At 35.3% G+C, this 21280-nt stretch overlaps 2 protein-coding genes across 2 annotated transcripts; one reads left to right on the top strand and one right to left on the bottom strand.

The window, feature by feature from the left end:
• The first annotated feature begins 12833 nt into the window (after positions 1–12833).
• LOC128033905 (uncharacterized) lies at positions 12834–13226 on the top strand. The gene has a single exon (XM_052622400.1). It carries the CDS (start codon positions 12834–12836, stop codon positions 13224–13226), a length of 393 nt encoding a protein of 130 aa, XP_052478360.1.
• Positions 13227–16981: 3755 nt separating this feature from the next.
• On the bottom strand, positions 16982–19616 carry LOC105778075 (zinc finger protein GIS2-like). Its single transcript, XM_052621699.1, has 3 exons — positions 19447–19616; positions 18965–19057; positions 16982–17621 (listed from the first exon to the last, which is right to left on the bottom strand). Exons 1-3 carry the CDS (start codon positions 19590–19592, stop codon positions 17318–17320), a joined length of 543 nt encoding a protein of 180 aa, XP_052477659.1. The 5' UTR covers positions 19593–19616; the 3' UTR covers positions 16982–17317.
• Between the last annotated feature and the right edge of the window lie 1664 nt (positions 19617–21280).

Raw genomic sequence — 21280 nt, 5'->3', positions numbered from 1 at the left:
GAGAGGTGTTATCCTCCCCAGGGTAGGTTTGAGGGTTACACCCCATTGAATGCCACGCGAGCTTACATCCTCAACCAAGTAAAGAGCCTAGGCATCCTTCCCAAACCACCCCCGATGTCAAGTACCAATAGAAGGACGTATTCTAGAGACTGGTGTACCTTCTATGATGACATGGAGCATAAAACTGAAGACTGTTTCATGCTAAAGGGTGCAATAGAAGAAGTTGCCTGAAATGGTGAACTTGTTGAGTTCATAAATCGGGGAGATCCACAGCAAGGACAAAGTTTACAAGGACCGGATCCCAATGGTAAGCAAAGGGTGCAAGGCACCATTCATGTAAGCATAGGCACCAATGACGAGTACACATGAGGGGTGTGATATCACTTAGTTCCCCGAAGAAGCCGCGACACTAGGAAAAATAGAGTGTGGAGTTCGAAAGCGACGATGATGAGCTAATACGCGATGAGGGAGAAAACGACCCAATAGTGGTTTCAACTACAGTTGCAGGCTTTAAAGTTAAGAGGATACTTGACGATAGCGGTAACGCAGTGGAAGTCCTATCTTGGGAAGTGTATAAGAAAATGAGTTTAAAAGAACAGTCTTTGTCCGCGGCCACACTTCCACTCATATAGGTAGATCCCATCAAGAGTGTTCTCGTAATTATAACACTATAACATATTTATGTTATAAGTCCATTAAAAGTCATCCTTCCCTTATCATTACTGGTATCTAGCACTTTAATATTAGGATAGATTTATTTATAATGCTAACAGCCACATACTAATGATGTACTTTATCTCATTAAACTGAAGACTTGACTACATACCAAGTGTTGAGTTGAGTTTCCATCACGGGTGACTCTAATTAATGGGCTTAAGTCTCATCCCTTTTGAGGTCTTGTTGACTACATCTCTAGCAAGACTTTTTGTCAAAAGATCTACCAAATTTTTACTTAACCTCACATAATTAATAATGATCACTCCATCAGAGATTAATTGTCGGACAAAGCTATGTCTTAAACCAATGTGTCTAGACTTTCCATTATATATTTGCCTATATGTATTTGCTAGAGTAGCCTCACTATCACAACGAATAGAAATAGGTGAAATTAGCTTACGCCATATAAGTACATCATAAAGCAAATTTCTTAACCATTGTACTTCTTTAGATATAGTGGCTAATGCAATAAATTCTATTACCATGGTGAAATCAGTAATACATGTTTGTTTCTTGGAACCCTAAGAAATAGCTCATCCACCAAGAATGAAGATCTATCCACTAGTAGATGCATGATCTTCCAAACTTGTAATCCAACTAGCATCTAAATACCCTTTTAAAACTAAAAGATATCCATTATAATACAATCCATAGTTAATAGTTTTCTTTAAGTACCTAAGTAATCTATTCAAAGCTTGTCGATGCAAACTACTTGGATTACTTGTGTACCTACTCAATTTGCCAACAATATATGCAATATTTGGTCTTGTACAAGTCATTATGTACATAAGATAACCAATTAGACTTACATATTTCAATTGATCAATTTTCCTACCAGCATTAGATACGAATTTTATTTGAAGATCCATAGGTGTATATGCTGGTATACAATTGAAAAGATCAAACTTTTTAAGCACCTTTTTAATGTAATGTGATTGTGATAAAGCTATAGTGCTTTCCTCTCGGGTTATTTTAATCCCAAGAATAATATCTGCTATACACGTATCCTTCATAGCACAGTTGTTTGACTATAATTTCTTTTTGTTCCAAATCCGTGTAAAAAAGGAGCATGTCATCTACATATAAGCAAATTATGACACCTTTTTCATTTTCAAATTTGTTATATATGCATATATCAGATTCATTTATTTTATAGCCATTAGTTAAAACAACCTTAACAAACTTTTGGTGCCATTGCTTTGGTGTTTGTTTAAGTTCATATAGGGATTTAACAAGTTTACATATATTATGCTCCTGTTCTGGAACAACAAGTCGTTCCAGTTGTTCCATGTACACTTCCTCTTCCAATTCACCATTTAAAAATACAGTTTTAACATCCATTTGGTGAACAACCAAATTATATATTGAGGTAAGTGATATTAAGAGTCTAATTGTAGCAATTCTTGCTATTAGGGCATAGGCATTAAAGTAATCAATACCTTATTTTTGTGTAAAACCATTGGCTACCAACCTTGCTTTAAATTTATCAATGGTTCCAATGACCTCATTTTCTTTTTGAAGATCCATTTACAACCTATTGGTTTGGAACCCAGTAGAAGATAAACTAAGATCCAAGTTTGATTTCTCATTATTGAATCCATTTCATCATTTATTGCTTCTTTCAAAAATCAGAGTCTTGAGATTTTATTGCCTCTTCAAATGTAATAGGATCAGATTCCATATTATAACAATAATGTATCTTATTGCATATACTTTCACCTTTTCCTTCTACAAGAAACATAATGAAATTTGGTCTAAAATCTTTTACCTTTTCAATCCTTTTACTTTTTTAAATTCTAGACAAGATTCATCATTATTATCAATATGTTCCAGTGGAATCTCATTCTCATTTGAAGAATGAATCAATTGTTATGGTTGTAATTGTCTTAAAATAGAATTAAATCTATTTTCATAAAAATAGCATATCTTGATTCAATAATGTATTAATTGAAATTGAATCATTTGGTTCAATTACCATGAACCTATATGCCTTGCTATTATGTGCATATCTTATAAATATGAATTCAATTCCTCTTTCACCTATTTTTTTTACATTTAGGTGTTGGAACTTTGACAATAGCTCTACAACCCCAAACCTTCAAATAATTAAGGTTTGGTTTCATTTTCTTCTATTGTTCATAGAGGGTTATTTTAATTTCCTTATTAGAAACTCTATTCAATATATGGAAAACTGTTAGAACAGCTTCTCTCCAAAAACTTGGACCAAGACCTGAATATGGTAACATTGAATTTACCATTTCAGTCAAGACTATTTTTCCTTTCAGCTACACCGTTTTGTTGTGGCGTGTAAGGGGCTGAAACTTGATGGCCAATTCCAGTAGATTCAAAATAACTTTGATTATAGTATTCTCCACATCTATCCAATCTTAAGCACTTGATAAATGATTCACACTAAAGTTCAACTTGAAATTTATAAATTTTGAATTTATCAAGCGCTTCATCTTTTGAATGCTATAAATATACATAGCAATATTTAGAACAATCATCAATAAAAGTAACAAAATATTTTTTTCCACCTAATGTAGGAGTACTATGTATGTCGCATAAATCACTATGTATCAAATCAAGTAACTTCGTTTTCCTTTTATGTAACGCTTTGCTTAATTTATTTCTATTTCTGTAAATTCTGACACAACTGTGTATCTGCTTCAGTGGTTAATTTTTCTAGGTGTGTGTATGATGTCTTGGGTTCAAGTCTCCCTTTCGCCAAATTTGTTACTTTAGATCCAGGTTTTACCCTTGTTGAGTGGGCATATACAAAACTGTCTGTTAATTCATATCAGAATGAGCCTGCTGGTTCAAGTGGTAAGGGAGTTAGTGTGTTGGGGGTCTATTGCTTGAATCCTTGCGCGAGTGTGGATGTTATTTTGTTCAGATGTGTAATAGAGTTTCGATAAAGTTAGAATTCTGAGGTAGTTGAGATTGAGTTGTTAGTGGGGCGTTGGGATTTATCGAATATTTTTTATTTTTTATTTTTTATTTTTCTTCTCAAAATTTTCTCTTTCTTCCCAAAAATTTGACATCAATTTTCTCTGTTCTATGCCACTTTCTTTTCTTCTTCCTTTTCAACGATTTTGTTCTTTTATCTGCTACCTTAACTTTGTGTTTTGATATTTCGGTGTTCATCGTGCGTTTTGGTAACTGAGGGTTTCATTTGACAGTAAGTTTCAGTTCTGTTAATTGTGTAGGATTATTCAATTCATGGAGATTTTCGTTAATAGAGTAATCTAGGATGAAAGTTCTTTGAGAACGTTTTGTACAGGAATTGGAGGGAAACATTTTGTTAGTGCTCCAATGGTTTAGTACGCGTTAGCAATGGTTGCCGTCGATGGCAAGTCAATTTCGTGATGTTTTCTTATTCCGAATTCATTAATCAATCTACTAAATCGATGTTGGGTACTCTATTTTTAGGTTTCAGAAGACTCGAGAGTGGTTTCGCATCAAAAGTGTACTAGATGTGTACTCAAAATGCAGGAAATTAGGTTTTAGTGAAAGTCAAAAAAGTTTTCAGTCGACGCCACACGGGCGTATGCCTGGCCGTGTGGTTGGCTGTGTGCAAGACACGGTCGTGCGCAAGACACGACCTTTGTGATGGTGTGAGTATAGCCATGTGGGTCACACGGACTAGGCCATATTGGGTGTGTGGGCTACATGGGCGTGTGGGTTTTGGGTCTGGCCGTGTAGGCCACACGAAAAATGCCAATTTGGGAGTATGGGCCACACGGGCATGTGAGCCAACAATTCTAAAATTTTTCCTAGGGTCACATGGTTCATTCCTATCGATTGTGGGCCTACCGTAGGGTCGGAGAGGGCTAACCGAACCCTAAATTATGTGATCTAATATTCTGATAGTCTACCTTATGTAGGGTACTGGTATGTATATCTGTTATGTTTAAGTAAATATATACTATCTGAATATGAGCATGTTATGCATAATATTATTGTATCTTTTATTCTGTATCTGTGACTGATGTGGGTTTTGTATATATGGAGGAAGTGATCTGTACGGCGACACATCGCCTATATTATGGTAGCTTGACTGCATATTATTTGTAATGTGCCACTTCGACACTATATAGTATGTAGGGAGGGTGGGTGTTTTTAACCCTACATAGTGTGACGGGATGGTCGGAGATGGTGTGTAGAGGATGGGGGTAAGATTTTGCATAACTGTACTACTTATTTGATTCTGTTACCTGTATCTGAAATGGTCTTAAGCCTGAATCTGTATCTGACTGTATATGAAATTTCTGTATGTATTGCATGTCTATTTTATTTGGGTTACACACTGAGTTTACCAAAACTCACATTTGTTTGTCTGTTCTGTTTAGGTGATCCACGGACTTAGGCCGATCGGTGTAACGGAGCCTCACGGTGACCACGAGTTCATAAAATATTAAAGATTATGGTTTTTATTTTAATTTAAGGATTATTTCTAGGAGCTTTGTAATAATTGGACTCTCCGGACTGTTTGGTTAAATTTTGGGATTTGGATTTTCGTATTAATACTTTATTTGCGACGGTTAGCTAAAAACATGGTTTTTACTAAAACAAAGGTTTTTCGAAAATACGAACGAGATTTTTAAATATAACGTTTTCTATGACTTCCACTGTAATTTATGTTTTGGCAAATAAATTAATTAAATAATGCTTTTGATTATATTTATAAACGAATATGAGTTATAAAACTTGAATATTTTTCGAAACGATTCAGTTTTCAAAACACTTTTTGTGACATATCCGGATACGGCCATATCGTCTAGGCCATGTTTAGGGTGTTACCTTTAATGGTATCAGAGCCAGGTTGCAAAACTCGGGCTACAAAATTTTGGGTTCCAAAATTATGTTTTAAAAAGAACTAGTTTTTAAATAATTTAGATCATTCTAAGTAAGTATGTGGTACACCGAGTCTCCGGCGTCGATCCTGTAAGTATTTCTGAAGTTAGATAGAACTTTCTGAAAACACTGTAGTTAGCACATTCTGAAAACTGCACTGAGCTAGTTAGGGACTAAAACCTTTGAAACACTTCTGAACTTCTGATAATTTATGCATAAAATATCTGCTAATAAATATTAGAACCGATACATAAAATTTTATAATGTAGATAAAATTTGAATTTATAATGAGCACTCGTGGAACTCGCGGTCGTGGTATTTGTAGGCATAGTAGAGGCCACAAGAGGGCTCGAGCTGAGTCTTCCACCTTGGGCATATGCCAAATTTAGACACGAGTGAGACACCGATTTCGCTTGCTACTGAGACTGGATCTCAAAACCGCTCGGTTGGGGACGACGCACTATCTCAAGCCATTTTGAGGGTGTTGGAGTGTAACACCCCAAATCCGGCCTAAAGATTAGGCTCGAATCTGGTGATGTCACATTGTAACACCTCTTACCCTTATTCAACACTGGAATAGGGTACGAGGCATTACCAGAATAAATACACTTATAGACATATTAAACCTAGTTATAAAATTTCATCCAAATTAAAAACTTTTAAATTATTATCTTCGAGTCACTAATTAGGGTATACGAGACCCAATACATACCCATTCATATGCTCAATATATTCGTTAAATCAATCTAATATTGAAGAACCCACTTTATGTCTGAATCAATATTAATAACAATTATAAATCTTTTCATGTTAATTTCATATATCACTTAATGAATTTGAATGTTAATTTACAAATATGTAATTCACTAACACATTCTGGTATACACAATGTTTAATTGATGAAATCATTTAATTGAGCTAAATTTCATGTTCATTCCAAATTTTCTTCTAAATCCATAAATGCTTCCACTTACCATTTACCTAATCAATTTCTCGAACAAAGCTATCACACAACAATAATACATCACCTGTGCTTCATGAATTCAATATTCGATTCTTATCACCATCAAATCCATGTCATTCGAATATTTAAAGTTTATTCAAGCATATATTATTACGTTTCATATACCAAACATATGTCAAAATTATGAATGCGCAATCAATTCATTTGTCATTTATTTGACCATCAAATTAACCTCAAAATTTATAACATTCAATTACTTAAGATATGCCATAAAACACTCCTTTAACATAAACTAGCACCATGGCTAAATTTTCATTATGCTATTTATTACCCTTTTTCCGAATCACATAGTAAAATATTACAAATATGTATATATTTGAATACTATAATTATGCATCAACTTACCAACATGAGTTAATTCATGAGTCACTCATGACATCACTTCATGTCAAATATACCACACACATATGCTATGAAACTTTATTTTCTCTCATGAGCTTACCATGACCAGTAATGCACCAATATAAACATCACTCCTATTTCAACGTTTATCGAATATAATCAGGCATATAACCAATTATACACAATTCATTCATATACTTTATTGTCCTCCTCCTGCTCCTCTCCGTCCCACATCCTTTATGTATATAACATACTCAAATAGCATTATACATAATTTTACTATTCACTTATATTTAAATTCAAAGCTGTGTATTTGAGTCAGAGTCACTAAATCATATTTATCTGGAGCTACAGAGCTCTAAATTAAGATCTGTTAATTGACTCACATATCTTCTTACCATAAAATTTTCAGAATTTTTGACTTGGCCAATTAGTACAGTTATTCTTTAAAGTCACCCCTGTTTCACAGCTCAACTACTCTAACCTCTCTTCACTAAAAATGAATTATCTCATTGTACAGAATTTGATGATATTTTCATTTGTTTCCTTTGAAAATAGACTCATTAAGGATTCTAAGCATATAAATTATAACTCATAATTATTTTTTTACAATTTTTAATTATTTTCCAAAGTCAGAATAGGGGATTCCGAAATCAATCCGACCCTGCCTCATTAAAATTCAAATATCTCAAAATATATAACTCTTTTGCTTACTCTGTTTCTTTTATGTAAAAATAGACTTATTAAGATTTCATTTCATATCTTATTCACTCTATAATTCAATTTTCACCATTTTTGGTGAGTTTTCAAAGTCACACAACTGTTGCTATCTAAACTGTTTTGTTGTAAAATGTATTCTTTCATAATTTCACTTTTTCACTATCTCAATTCCATTGAATTTTTCACATCTCATTCCAATAGTTTATTTCAATTCATATACAATTCATTCAATTTATCACTATATTCAAAGCAATCCAATTTCTCATTTCCAATTTTAAGTCAATCTTCAATTCAGTTCCACATATATATTCATCACTCAATTACACTTAGTCAATTTCCCGATGAACACTTCAGAATAATAACAGATACACGGTGGAATCAACACATAGCAACCACCTTATAATAAATGATACCCGGTTCACATAGTAGCCTGCACATAGTACTACACACGTGATCGAAGCTATCCGGTACACGTAGTAGCCTGCACATAGTACTACACACGTGACCATTTTCATCCGATACACGTAGTAGCCTATACATAGTACCACACACGTGATCGAAGCTATTCGATACGTATAGTAGCCTGCACATAGTACTACACATGCGACCTATCATTCGGGTACACGTAGTAGCCTGCACATAGTACTACACACGTGACCTAGCAACTTCACTCGTATCTCTTTCATTCCGAAGGTTCAATCGGGAATTTTCACTTTTTCTCACTTTTTTTTACCAATCAATGTCAATTTCTCGTCTTTCTCAATTTATAATAACATATTTAGCTTATATAACATTCAAATTATTAAATCTAGTCCAAAAATCACATTTTGGAAGAATTACATTTTTGCCCCTAAAGTTTCACAAAATTATGATTTTGCCCATAGGCTCGAAAATTAAAATTTATTCCTTTTTATTATGTTTTATAACGTGCTGAACATTTTCCCCTTCTATAGAAACATCAAATTCTTGCTCTAACATGCACTTATGAACAATAATAATTTTTACCGATTATGTCGTTTAATTTGTTTTCACTGAAAATTGCTTAGTAAAATTGTTTAACACAATTTCAAGCTTCATATTCTACCATAAAATATCAAAATAAACACATTTCACCTATGGGTATTTTTCCAAATATAAACCCTAGGTTAAATTATTGCTAGAATAAGCTAAATTAAGCTACTGGACTTTAAAAACATAAAGAACATTAAAAACGAGGCTTAGAATCACTTACTATGGAGCTTGAAAGCTTGAAAACCCTAACCATGGCTTCTGCCTTGCTATTTTCGTTCATCATGGAGAAGATGGACAAATTTTTGGCTATTTTGGCCTTTTTAATTCTTTTAATTACTAAATGACCAAAATGCCCCCAACTTAAAAATATCCTATTTCACTTATCTCTTGTCCATTTTTGTCCAACAAGTTAACCAATGGTCTAATTACAATTTAAGGACCTCCAATTTAAAATTTCATAACAATTGGACACTTGTAACATGCAAAACTCAACTTTTGCACTTTTTACAATTTAGTACTTTTGGCTAAATTGAATGCCCAAACGTCGAAATTTTTGAACAAAATTTTTACGAAATCATTCCGTGAAATTGTAGACCATAAAAACATAATAAAAAAAATTTTCCTCATCGAATTTGTGGTCCCGAAACCACTGTTCCGACTAGGCCTAAAATCGGGCTGTTACATGGAGAGGGTCGATGAACCCCATTCTTGATCTGGGGGCCGTGGGTCGGTAACTGAATGAATCCGGTCTAATGGAGCTGAGCTATTTATGAGTGTCATTGGAGTCGCCCCTACTCTGGCTGAGTATTGGATGGAGGCCACCGAGAGGATTATAAATGATATAGACTGTACTCTTGAGCAAAAACTAAATGATGCATTCTCTTTGCTTCACTACGAGGCGTATCAGTGGTGGTTATCAGTCGAAGAGGGTACTCAATGGGACAGTCTAAGCTGGGATTATTTTAAGATTACCTTTTAGGGGAAATATGTAGGCGCGGTCTCTGTTAATACTCGTAGGCGTGAGTTCATGAATCTCACACAAGGTGATAAATCTGTGGCCGAGTATGAGGCTGAGTTTCTGAGGTTGAGCCGCGATGCTCGAGGCATGGTGGCATCTGAGTATGAGAAATGTATCCATTTTGAGGATGGCTTGAGGGATAATCTAAGGTATTGATTGCTCCACAGAGGGAGCGAGAGTTTGCAGTTCTGGTGGATAAGGCGAAGATCGCTGAGGAGGTTAAGCGCGTGGAGCTCCAAAATAGAGATCGTGATAGAGGCAAGAATAAGTGGGATTCAGAGCCCTCTAGTTCTGTTTAGAGGCCTAAGAAACAGGCCAGACCTACCGGGCCGGGCCGATTAGAGTAGGGTTCATGTTGCTTCTACTGGGATTCAGCTATATGGTGTTTGTGGTAGGTGCCATTCGGGCGAGTGTTGGAGGAGGTTAGGGGATTGTGTAATGTGTGGGTCTTTGGAGCATCGGATTAAAGAGTGTCCACAGCGGGCTGATCAGATGCAAGCTTCAGGACCGAGTTCTGTACAGCCTCAGAGGGTAGTTCAACAGCCACCTAGGGGCTGTTGATCAGCTAGGGGTGGTAATGGTATGGGCTGAGGATAGAGAGCACTGGTTAAAGGTGCTAGTTAGACTGAGGCGAGGCAGCCTACACTGTTTTATGTTGCTCGACGCTAAGAGTATAGAGATGCTCTTGATGTTATCACAGGTACGCTATTTATTTTTGATGTTCTATATACTGCTCTGATAGACGTAGGTTCTACACATTCCTATGTAGCTAGTAGTATTTCCAAAAACTTGGGGACCTCTGTGGAGTTTACTTCTAGTGGGATTACCGTACTGAGTCCGTTGGGGCAATTTGTTTGGGTTAGTAGACTTTATAGGAATGTACCGTTGGAAGTACAAGGGATCGTGTTTCCAGCAAATTTGATGGAGCTACCGTTTGGGGAGTTTGGCTTAATTATGGGTATGGATTGGTTGGTTGAGCACCGAGTTAGTCTAGACTGTGTGAGTAAGAGGGTTGTTTTGAGGATCGAGGATGATAAGGAGATATTAGTGATTGGTGAACATCGTGATTACTTGTCTAATGTGATCACTACTCTAGTGGCTGAGAAATTGGTTCGGAAAGGGTGTGAGGCGTATTTGGCTTACGCTAGTGTCTCAATTTCTAGGGACTCTCCTGTCGAGGATATCAGAACAGTGAGGGATTTTTCAGATGTATTTTTTGAGGAGTTACCAGGTTTACCTCTGAATCGGGAAGTTGAGTTCGAAATTGAGCTTCTACCTGGTACGACTCCGGTGTCCATCACTCCCTACCAAATGGCACTAAAGGAGCTTAAAGAGGTTAAGGCTCAACTTCAAGTGCTTCAGATACTTCGAGAGAAACATCTCTACGCTAAGTTGATCAAGTGCGAATTCTAGTTGCGTGAGGTAACTTTTCTGGGTCACGTGGTCTCTGCTGAAGGAATCCGAGTTGGTCCTAGAAAGATTGAGGTTGTGCTTGATTGGAAACAGCCTAAAAACGTATCAAAGATTCGTAATTTTATGAGTCTTGCGGGGTATTATCGGTGTTTTGTTGAGGGGTTCTCTATGATTACAGCTCCTTTGACTAAGCTTCTGCGCAAGGGTGTTCCTTTTGTTTGGACTGATGCGCAACAATCGAACTTGGAGAAGCTCAAGTCTGTTCTGACTCAAGCTCCTGTTCTGATACAGCCTGAATTTGGTAAAGAGTTTGTGGTCTATAGTGATGCATCGCACGATTGTTTGGGATGCGTACTGATGCAAGATGGTAAGGTTGTGGCTTATGCGTCCCGTCAGCTTAAGACACACGAAGGGAATTATTCGATGCATGATCTCGACTTGGCTGTTGTGGTTTTTACGTTAAATATTTGGAAGCACTATCTGTATGATGAGAGGTGTATCATCTACACCGATCACAAGAGCCTCAAGTACTTCCTTACTTAGAAGGAGTTAAATCTTAAGCAGTGTCGATGGATTGAGCTGCTCAGAGATTATGACTGCATAATAGAGTATCATCCTGGTAAGGCCAATGTGGTGGTCGATGCTCTCAGTCGTAGAGCGATAACTGATTTGAGAGCGATGTTCGCTTACCTTAGCCTGTTTGATGATGAGGGTCTATTAGCCGTGTTACAAGTTAAGTCGACTTGGATTGATCAGATTTGAGATAAGCAGTTAGGGGATGAGTCTCTGGGTTTGTAGTTTCGTCAAATTCAGAGTGGTAGTATTTCTAATTTTAGACTGAATAAGGATAGAGTTCTGTGTTTCTGAGGTCGGGTTTATGTACCAAATGATTCTGATATGAGACAGTTGATTCTGAGGGAGGCGCATAGTAGCCCTTATGCTATGCGTCCCAGTAGTAATAAAATGTATCATGGTTTTTGTAAGCTATACTTGTTGGTCGCGGTTGAAACATGAGATTATAAATTTTGTTGTTCGTTTTTTGACATGCGAGCAAGTTAAGGCTAAACACCAGTTGCCTTCGGGTTTGCTACAACCTGTTAACATTCCCTTATGGAAATTGGAATGAGTAAGGATAGACTTTGTTAGTGGGTTGCCCTTGACACCCAGTAAGAAGGATTCTGCTTGGGTCATCGTAGATCGATTTACCAAGTCTGCCCATTTTATTCCGGTTCGGACGAATTATTCTCTGCCAAATTTAGCGAAGCTCTATATCTCTAAGATTGTAAGACTGCATGGGGTTCATGTTTCAATAATTTCTAATAGAGATCCACGCTTCACTTCTCAGTTCTGGAAAAAATTGCATGAGGCTCTGGGTTCGAGATTGGACTTCAGTACTGTGTTTCATCCTCAGACCGATGGTCAATCTAAGAGGGTGATTCAAATACTAGAGAATATGCTTTAGAGTTGTGTGTTTGATTTTCGAGGTAGTTGAGAGGATTTTCTGACGTTAGCTGAGTTCACCTATAATAACAGTTTTCCGTCTAGCATCCAGATGGCACATTATGAGGCTTTGTATAGTAGTAAATGTTGTACTCCACTATGTTGGACAAAGTGGAGTGAGCGTCGTGTTTTGGGTCCTGAATTGGTTTCTGAGACCGAAGATAAGTTAGACTGATTCGAGATTGCCTAAAGTCGACTTCTGATAGATAGAAGTCTTGTGTAGATCTGAAAATGAGGGGTATCGAGTATTCTATGGGTGACTTCATTTTTCTTAAGGTTTCTCTGTGGAAGAAAGTTCTGAGGTTCGGTTGTAAGGGCAAGTTGAGCCCTAGGTTCATCGGGTCATATCGGATTCTGAAGCGTGTGGGATCGGTCGCTTATCAGTTGGAGTTACCTCCAGAGTTAGACCATATCTATGACGTGTTTTACATCTCAATGTTGATGCGGTATCGGTCTGATCCATCTCATGTTGTCTCTGTTGAGGAGATTGGGGTTAGACCAGACTTGACTTTCGAGGAGAAGCCGATTCAGATTTTGGATCGAGATATTAAGGTTCTAAGGAGGAAGTCCATTCCCTTGGTGAGGGTTCTGTGGCAGAATCATGACAATGAGGAAGCCATTTAGGAACCTGAGGACTTGATGCGTTAGCCATTTAGGATCAGGTAAATTTTGAGGGCGAAATTTCTTTTAGGGGGTAAAGTTGTAACGCCCTGCTTAATTTTTTTCTGTTTCTGTAAATTATGACACAATTGTGTATCTACTTCAGTGGTTAAGTGTTTTGGGTGTGTGTATGAGGTATTGGGTTCAAGTCTCCCTTTTGCCAAATTTTGTTATTTTAGATCCAAGTTTTACCCTTGTTGAGTGGGCTTATATAAAACTGTCTGTTAATGCATATCAGAATGAACTTGCTAGTTCGAGTGGTATTGGAGTTAGTGTGTTGGAGGTCCTGTGTTCGAATCCTTGCGCAAGCGTGGATGTTATTTTTGCTCGGTTGTGTGATAGAGTTTCAGTGGAGTTGGAATTCTGAGGTAGTTGAGATTTAGTTGTTAGTGGGGGGTTGAGATTTATCAAATATTTTTTATTTTTTATTTTTTCTTCAAAATTTTCTCTCTTCCCAAAAATCTAATGCCAATTTTCTTTGTTCTCTGCCACTTTCTTTTCTTCTTCCTTTCTGGCGATTTTGTTCTCTTATCTGCTGTCGTAACTTTGCGTTTCAATATTTTGGTGTTCATCGTGTGTTTTGGTAAGTGAAGATTTCATTTGACTGCAAGTTTCGATTCTATTAATTGTATGGGATTATTCAATTCTTGGGGATTTTCGTTAATGGAGTATTCTAGGAGGAAAGTATTTCTTTGAGAATGTTTTACGCAAGAATTGGCGGGGAGCCTTTTGTTATTGCTCCAACGGTTTAGTACGCGTTAGTGATGGTTGTCGTAGACAGTAAGTTGGTTTCGTGATTTTTGTTGTTGTCAAATTCGTTAATCAATCTGCTAAATCGATGTTGGGTACTCTGTTTTTAGGTTTCGGAAGGCTCGGGAGTGGTTTCGCATCAAAATCGTGCTAGGTGTGTACCCAAAGTGCAGGAAATCGAGTTTCGATGAAAGCCAAAAAAGTTTTCTATCGGCGCCACACGGGTATGTACTTGGCCGTGTGGTTGGCCGTTTGCAAGAAACGACTGTGTACCTGCTGAAAGGGCGGCCGCGCGGAAGACATAGCCGTGTGACCGCGTATCCCACACGGTCATGCCACACAGGCGTGTAGTTTTTGGGCCAGGCCGTATGGGCCACATGGGCAAGGCCAATCTGGGCGTGTGGGCCACACTAGCATATGGACCCATAATTCTAAAATTTTCCCTAGGGTTGTATGGTTCATTCTGATCAACTGTGGGCCTACCGTAGGGTCGGTAAGGGCTAACCAAACCCTAAATTATGTGATCTAATATTTTGATAGTCTGCCTTGTGTATGGTACCGATATATATATATATGTTCTGTTTAAGTAAATATATAATATCTAAATATGAGCCTGCTATGCATGATATTACTGTATCTGTTATTCTGTATCTGTGAATGGGGTGAGTTTTGTATATGTGGAGGAAGTGATCTGTACAGCGATACATCGCCTATATTCTGGCAGCTTGACTGCATATTATCTGTAATGTGTCGCTTCGACACTATATGGTGTGTAGAGATGGGTGGGTGTTTTTTACCCCACATGGTGTGACGGGATGGTCGGAGATGGTGTGTAGAGGATGGGGTTAGGATTTTGCATACCTATACTACTTATCTGATTCTGTTATTTGTATCTGAAATGGTCATAAGCCTGAATCTGTATCTGACTGTATATGGAGTTTCTGTATGTATTGCATGTATATTTCCGTCAGGTTACACACTGAGTTTACGAAAACTTACATCTGTTTGTCTGTTCTATTTAGGTAATCCACAGACTTAGGCGGATCGGTGTGACGAAGCCTCACGGTGACCACGAGTTCGTAAACTATTAAAGATTATGGTTTTTATTTTAATTTAAGGATTATTTCTAAGAGTTTTGTAATAATTGGACTCTTCGGACTGTTTGGTTAAATTTTAGGATTTGGATTTTCGTATTAACACTTTATTTGCTACGGTTAGCTAAAAATATGGTTTTTACTAAAACAAAGGTTTTTCGAAAATACGAACGGGATTTTCAAATATAACGTTTTCTATGACTTCCACTATAATTTATGTTTTGGCAAATAAATTAATTAAATAAAGCTTTCGATTATAGTTATAAACGAATATGAGTTATAAAACTTGAATGTTTTTTCGAAACAACTTAGTTTTCAAAACCCTTCTTTTGTGACATCTCCGGATACACCCATAACATCTAGGTCGAGTTTGGGATGTTACATTTTAACCTTAGGGAAAGGGTTTTTTTGTAATTTTAGTCAATATACATGTATTGCATTTTTTAATATTATTATTAAAAATATGAATTAAATCTAACTTATGCATGTCATTCAATTTTCTATAATTCAAATGGCCTAATCTATAATATCATAAACAATAAGATTCAACCATATAAGCAGAAATAATATTTTTATTCTTATTAATAATATTGAGTTTGAATATGCTCTCATACATATATCATTTCCCTACAAAAATTCCTCTCTTAGATAAAATAAACTTATTTGCCTCAAAAACAAGTTTTAAACCAAACTTATTCAACAGACTTCCAAACACTAAGGGCACGTTAGGTTCGCTGTAGTGGAATAGAGGTGTAATGGAATGGAATAGAGACGTAATAGTAATTCAATTGTTTGGTTGAATGGAATGGAATAGAACTGTAATAGTATTCTTGTGTTTGGTTGAATGGAATGATGTTGTAATAGCATAAGGAAAAAAAAACTAAAATGACTAGAATACCCTTAGTAGAATTTTTGTAGGTAGATGATTATTGTTATTGTTATTAAATTTTAATAAGATTATTAATATAAATAATAAATAATTTAATCATATTTTAACATAATTATTATTAAATATAATTTAATAAAATTCTTAATATTAAATATTCTTATATGAATTTACTAAAATCATAATATATAATACTATAAAATATAATTTTAAATATTTATTTTACTAAAGTCTATTATTCGATATTATGCATACTTATGCATACTTATCAATAGATTTTATGCATACTTATCATAATATTCTTATATGAATTTATTAAATTCATAATATTCTTATGCATACTTTATGCATACTTTACATTTAGATCTTTTATATAAAATTTTAATTTAATCTTTTAAAATTATAAATATAATCTATTAAAATGATAAAATTTTCTTTTTATTATCATAAAAAATATAATTTAATTCATACTCTCAAAAAATCTTCTAACTTCGTCTCTATACATAAGCATAAGTATATGATAGTCTAATCATTTTGAAGTTTTTCATGTATATGGTATGTATGATTCGAAATGTTCATTTTTAAATAAAATTTTCTTATATTTAGAGTGAGTTTGTATACATTTATATTAGACATAAACCATATCCAAGATTTATACCCGAATGTTAACCAACTTTTCTCCAATAATTATGTACTTAGCCTACAAAATATTGGAAAATTTTATTAAACCCGTAAATTGTTTTGAAAATTTTATTAAGCTCTTGAAATCTTTGAAAAATCATATGAAGCATTTCAAAATTTTTTAGAACTCTCATTAAGCCTCCAAAATTTGTTAAAGTTCTAATTAGGCCTACCAAAATTTTTGAAAATTCTCATTAAATCCCTCAAATTTCCTAAAATTTTAGGTATTCCCTCCAAAATTTAATGCCAATATTCACCACTGAAGAAAAATAAGACAATTTTCAAGGCAGAGGAAACTGCAGCCTTAATTACAGAACAACAATGGCGTATCACTTCAAGAATAAATCAATTGAAAATCAAATTATAAAGATGAGTTAAACAAAGGGATGCTAATGAATGAATCCTACAAAAGTTGGTTAGTTAAGTAGTTAATACCTACGTACGCCACTGCGGTCATACATCCTTGCTGAAAGGCACTCGTAATGAAGGTGACCCCTTCCACCACAGTTACTGCATATGACGATGGAAATGCAGTCCTGACTAATATGGCCTGGCTGGCCACAGTTGCGGCAAAAAATGTCCCGGAAGCGGCCTCCTATGTCTGATGACAGTTTCGACTTGGCACATTGTCTGGCTACATGACCTCATATATTGCAGATATTGCAAACTGGCTCGTTATGGAAGTCACGAGCAAGGTGACCGGTTTTATGACAGTTATTGCAAGCCTTCTCATTCGTACAGTCGGCGACAAAGTGACCTGCCTTGTAGCAGTTGTTGCAGAGTCTTGCATCATGAGCCGGAAGTCTGGGATTTAGGCAATCTCGAGCTAAGTGACCCATCTTACAACACATATTGCAAACAGGCTCATAGGGGCATTGTCCAGCAAGATGCCCTGGCTCCTTACAGTTCCAACATATAGTGGTTGAGTTGCACTCGACAGCAATGTGACTACAAAGAAACGAAGAGAAGAAAACAGATCATTAACGAATTTCATGGTCTGAGAACGAACAAATATGAAATGGAAGGTTATACCTTTTTTCTTTTGGCTTAAGCGAAAGGTTCTACAAAATTTAAACGAGGAAATGACAAACAAAGAAAAGCATATTTCTCAAAAAGGAGAAAAGGTCAACAATGTGAAAAGCAGCTAGTATAAGCCCAAGCCTCAAATCTACCGTAGCACTAAATCGAAGTGTTAGTCAAAAGTTGGAACCACAAATTCTACCGCAGCAAAAATAAAGGATGCCGGGATTGAAGATAGTTTATGACCTCAAGCTTTATGATGTATAACCAGACTAGTCTCCTCCGGCAGGTTCCATGAACCGGTCCCTTTTCCGAAATGACATATTCTTAATATTTGTATCCTCCCGTAAGGCCTTAATGGCACCCTTTAACACATGAACAAAACTAGAAATAGGGAACACTAGACCTAAAAAATTCAAGCAAACCACCTCAACTCCTACACGATTATAACCGAAGTAAGGCGTGGCAAGTGAAACTGACAAACGAACATGGCCTAGAAATCAAAAGCTCGTGAATAACTAAATGAAGCAAGCAAATTCGCAGTTCAAGTGTTCAACTAGGAACTACATCATAAAACATTATTCTCGTATATCGGTCCGAGATGTGTTTTCTTTCTAACGACCACAGTATTCTAACAGCATAGAAGTATTGAACTTGGGGACCGTGCTGTTGTTACCTTCAGCAGCAAAATGGAGAGATCCTTAACAATATACGGTATGACAACCTAAAAACTTCGAACTAGTTCCCTTACAGTCATCCAGCAACAGTTGCAGAGAGCATATCGAAACGGTAGTTCGACTAGTGCAATACCCTTGATCCTTGCATTCCATGTCTCTATTCCTTAACCTTCTTTTCACATTGTCTCAGAACTTTGTCTAAACTCTAAACCTAATAAATGCATTGATCTCAAGCATAATTTTTCCAGCAAAAAAAGTTCAAACATGAAACGTTTTTCATTTTATTTCCAAGAATTCCAAAAAAAAAAAAAACACACACACACACACACAAAACTTCAGTACAGTTAGAAACAAATTTCACTTCAATTTCTATCAATTTCACAATAATGAAAATTATAACAGGATACTTCAAAATTCAAATAATTATTCTCAACCATCTATTTTATGATCAAAACGAAAAAAAATGATTATTTAAATCTTAATTCTATAAACATTGAACTTCGAGAACAAAAAGTAAATAAGAATGAAACATCATCATACACAAAGATTCTTAATAACTTAAATATCAAAATAATATAAAAAAAAAGTTTATACCGATTATTTCGACGGTCCCTGGAGTACGGTGAATCACGGTAAGCAACACGACCAATGCTTCGAAAAACCTTCCCACCTAACAGGCTCCTGCTTCTGTTGAAACTCATTCTTTAATAAAAATCTAAAAGCAAACCATCAATTCTACAAGAAAAGAAAGCAAAATTTAACGAATTTCAGATCATAAAAGAAGAAAAGCAAACCATGTTCAATCGAACATGGAATACAAAGAAAAGCCGAATGGAAAACGCTAGAAATGAACCAAAATTAGGAGAACAAAAACAAATATTCCAGATTTGAACAAAAGCAAAACAAAATCAAAATCAAAATCGATTTTACAGAAAAGAAAAGACAAGAAAAACAGAGAAAGAGTGCGAGCATTTTTCGTTGTTGATAAAATGGAGAAAAGAAAAAAAAAACGTGAGAAGAAAAGAAACATACGAGAATAAAAGAAGCAGAAATCGATGGAAGGGAAAAAAAATTACCTTGCAAACGTTGGAGAGGATGAGGTCAGAAACCGGAAAAGATGGTAATGAATTGGGGGAATCCCTAATCCGTTCTTAAACATCAGAATGGCTATTACAGCCAAAGTCGGTAATAGATGCGGAACGGAATCGGGGTGTAATAGCATTACACCCAACCAAACATCCGTTTGGTGGTGGGCCCGAGGAATTGGGGGAATGCATACCGATTCCCCCAACCAAACATACCGTAAATTCTTCTTAACTTCTGGTACATAGAGTACATAAACGATACAACAATCATTTTATCCATTTTCATATTATATTTCTTAAATTGATTCAACATTTTTTCAATATCATGATTTTTTTCCATAACAGAATGACCTTCAACTATTTGATAACTATTGAAACGACTGACAAGAAATTTCTTACTTGTAGCATCTTTGATCATTATCTTGTCTCCAATTTGTCCCATAATTCCTTAGCGGTGACCTCATTTTGGTAGGTGTCGAATAAATCATCGGCTAAACGATTCAATATGTGGCATATGCACATGTAATCAACATTGTCCCATTTTTGCCTTTCTCGGGTTGCAACAACAAATTTGTTTTCATTCTCTTCTGGTCTTGGAGTATTCAAAACATAGGCAATGTCATAACTTTGCCTACATAAGAGTAGGGGGGCCTAATAAGCAAAGCTAGGTACGGAAGGCCTAAATTAACGTAGAGTCACCACTAACCAATTAGGGATAGGTTGGTTAGCCACCTATCGTCTAAAAGTATAGAATTAATATTAGGAAAAAAAATCCTAAAAGTCTAGACTCGATCTCATCACCAAATTTCGAGTTCGAGAGTACAGTTACATGTGGGGAAAGTTATAGCACCCCCACAATGCCTATCCGGGTATATTCCTACGGGGTCTTAGGAGTTATGTTTTTTTATTTAAGCATATTAATGTCTTAATCTAAGCTAAAATCTTATGGAAATATTAAATAAAAACTCTAAAGAAAATGTCTCCGTTTTACTTGTAACTCGATTAAGATGTGTTCACCAAACTTATCTAATTTGAAACTCAAATTAGAGATTTTTACTTTAACGGAAACCCTAAAAGATACCTAAATAGTTCTAGTAAAATACCTTCAATTCCTAAAATAAATCCTATTTTAGAATTCTAAAAACCCTAGAAATTACCAATGAATTAAAAAAATATTAAAATCCATCTACAACCTATTTGATCTTTTATTATTATTAGTTTTAAAAGATTTAATTAATAACATTGAACTTATCAAGTTCTTATGAAAGTATCCTATGTCGGGTTTATGATTTATCTTACGTTAAAATTATTGATCTAAGGTTTAAATTAGTCAAAGTCCTAAAGTAATATATCTTAAATAACATTTATTAGCTTTCTTAAAAGTTTTTAAAATAAAATGCTTAGAAAGACCTACTTATGATTTACAATTCACCTACAAAACCCTTAGTTTTAATATTGAACAAAGTCTTAAAGAATATTTACATATTAATTTAAGATTCTAAAGAGGAATCTTATTATTTAAAATTAGTTTAAAACCCTAATAAAAAATTATCCTATATATTATTTATAATTTTTCTAGCGTAAATCGTAGATAAGATCCTAAAACTAACCTAAATTCAAATGTAAAAACCTTATGGTTTCATTAAAATGTAACACCTACTTAACTAACTTCATGTCAACATTTATAGGATGGAAAAATGACCTAAAATTCCCTCTTTTAAAGCGAATAGGAATACAATAGGAAAATTAATTAAATTGACTAAAGTTAATGAAACGTTAAAACTCTTTCAAAAGGGCAATAATAAAAAGAAAACTTAAATAAATT

Source organism: Gossypium raimondii, chromosome 10 (assembly GCF_025698545.1).
Source record: "Gossypium raimondii isolate GPD5lz chromosome 10, ASM2569854v1, whole genome shotgun sequence".
Lineage (NCBI taxonomy): Eukaryota > Viridiplantae > Streptophyta > Magnoliopsida > Malvales > Malvaceae > Gossypium > Gossypium raimondii.
This window is presented reverse-complemented; position numbering and strand designations above follow the sequence as displayed.

Bases quoted from the DNA above. Each gene is read 5' to 3' on its own strand.
- LOC128033905 (XM_052622400.1), top strand. From the start codon at position 12,834: ATGAGGGGTATCGAGTATTCTATGGGTGACTTCATTTTTCTTAAGGTT.
- LOC105778075 (XM_052621699.1), bottom strand. From the start codon at position 19,592: ATGCTATTACACCCCGATTCCGTTCCGCATCTATTACCGACTTTGGCT. The intron at 19,058-19,446 runs GTAATTTTTTTT...GAGTTTCAACAG, and splicing joins TCCTCTCCAACGTTTGCAAG to AAGCAGGAGCCTGTTAGGTG. The intron at 17,622-18,964 runs GTATAAACTTTT...GTTTCTTTGTAG, and splicing joins AGGGACCGTCGAAATAATCG to TCACATTGCTGTCGAGTGCA.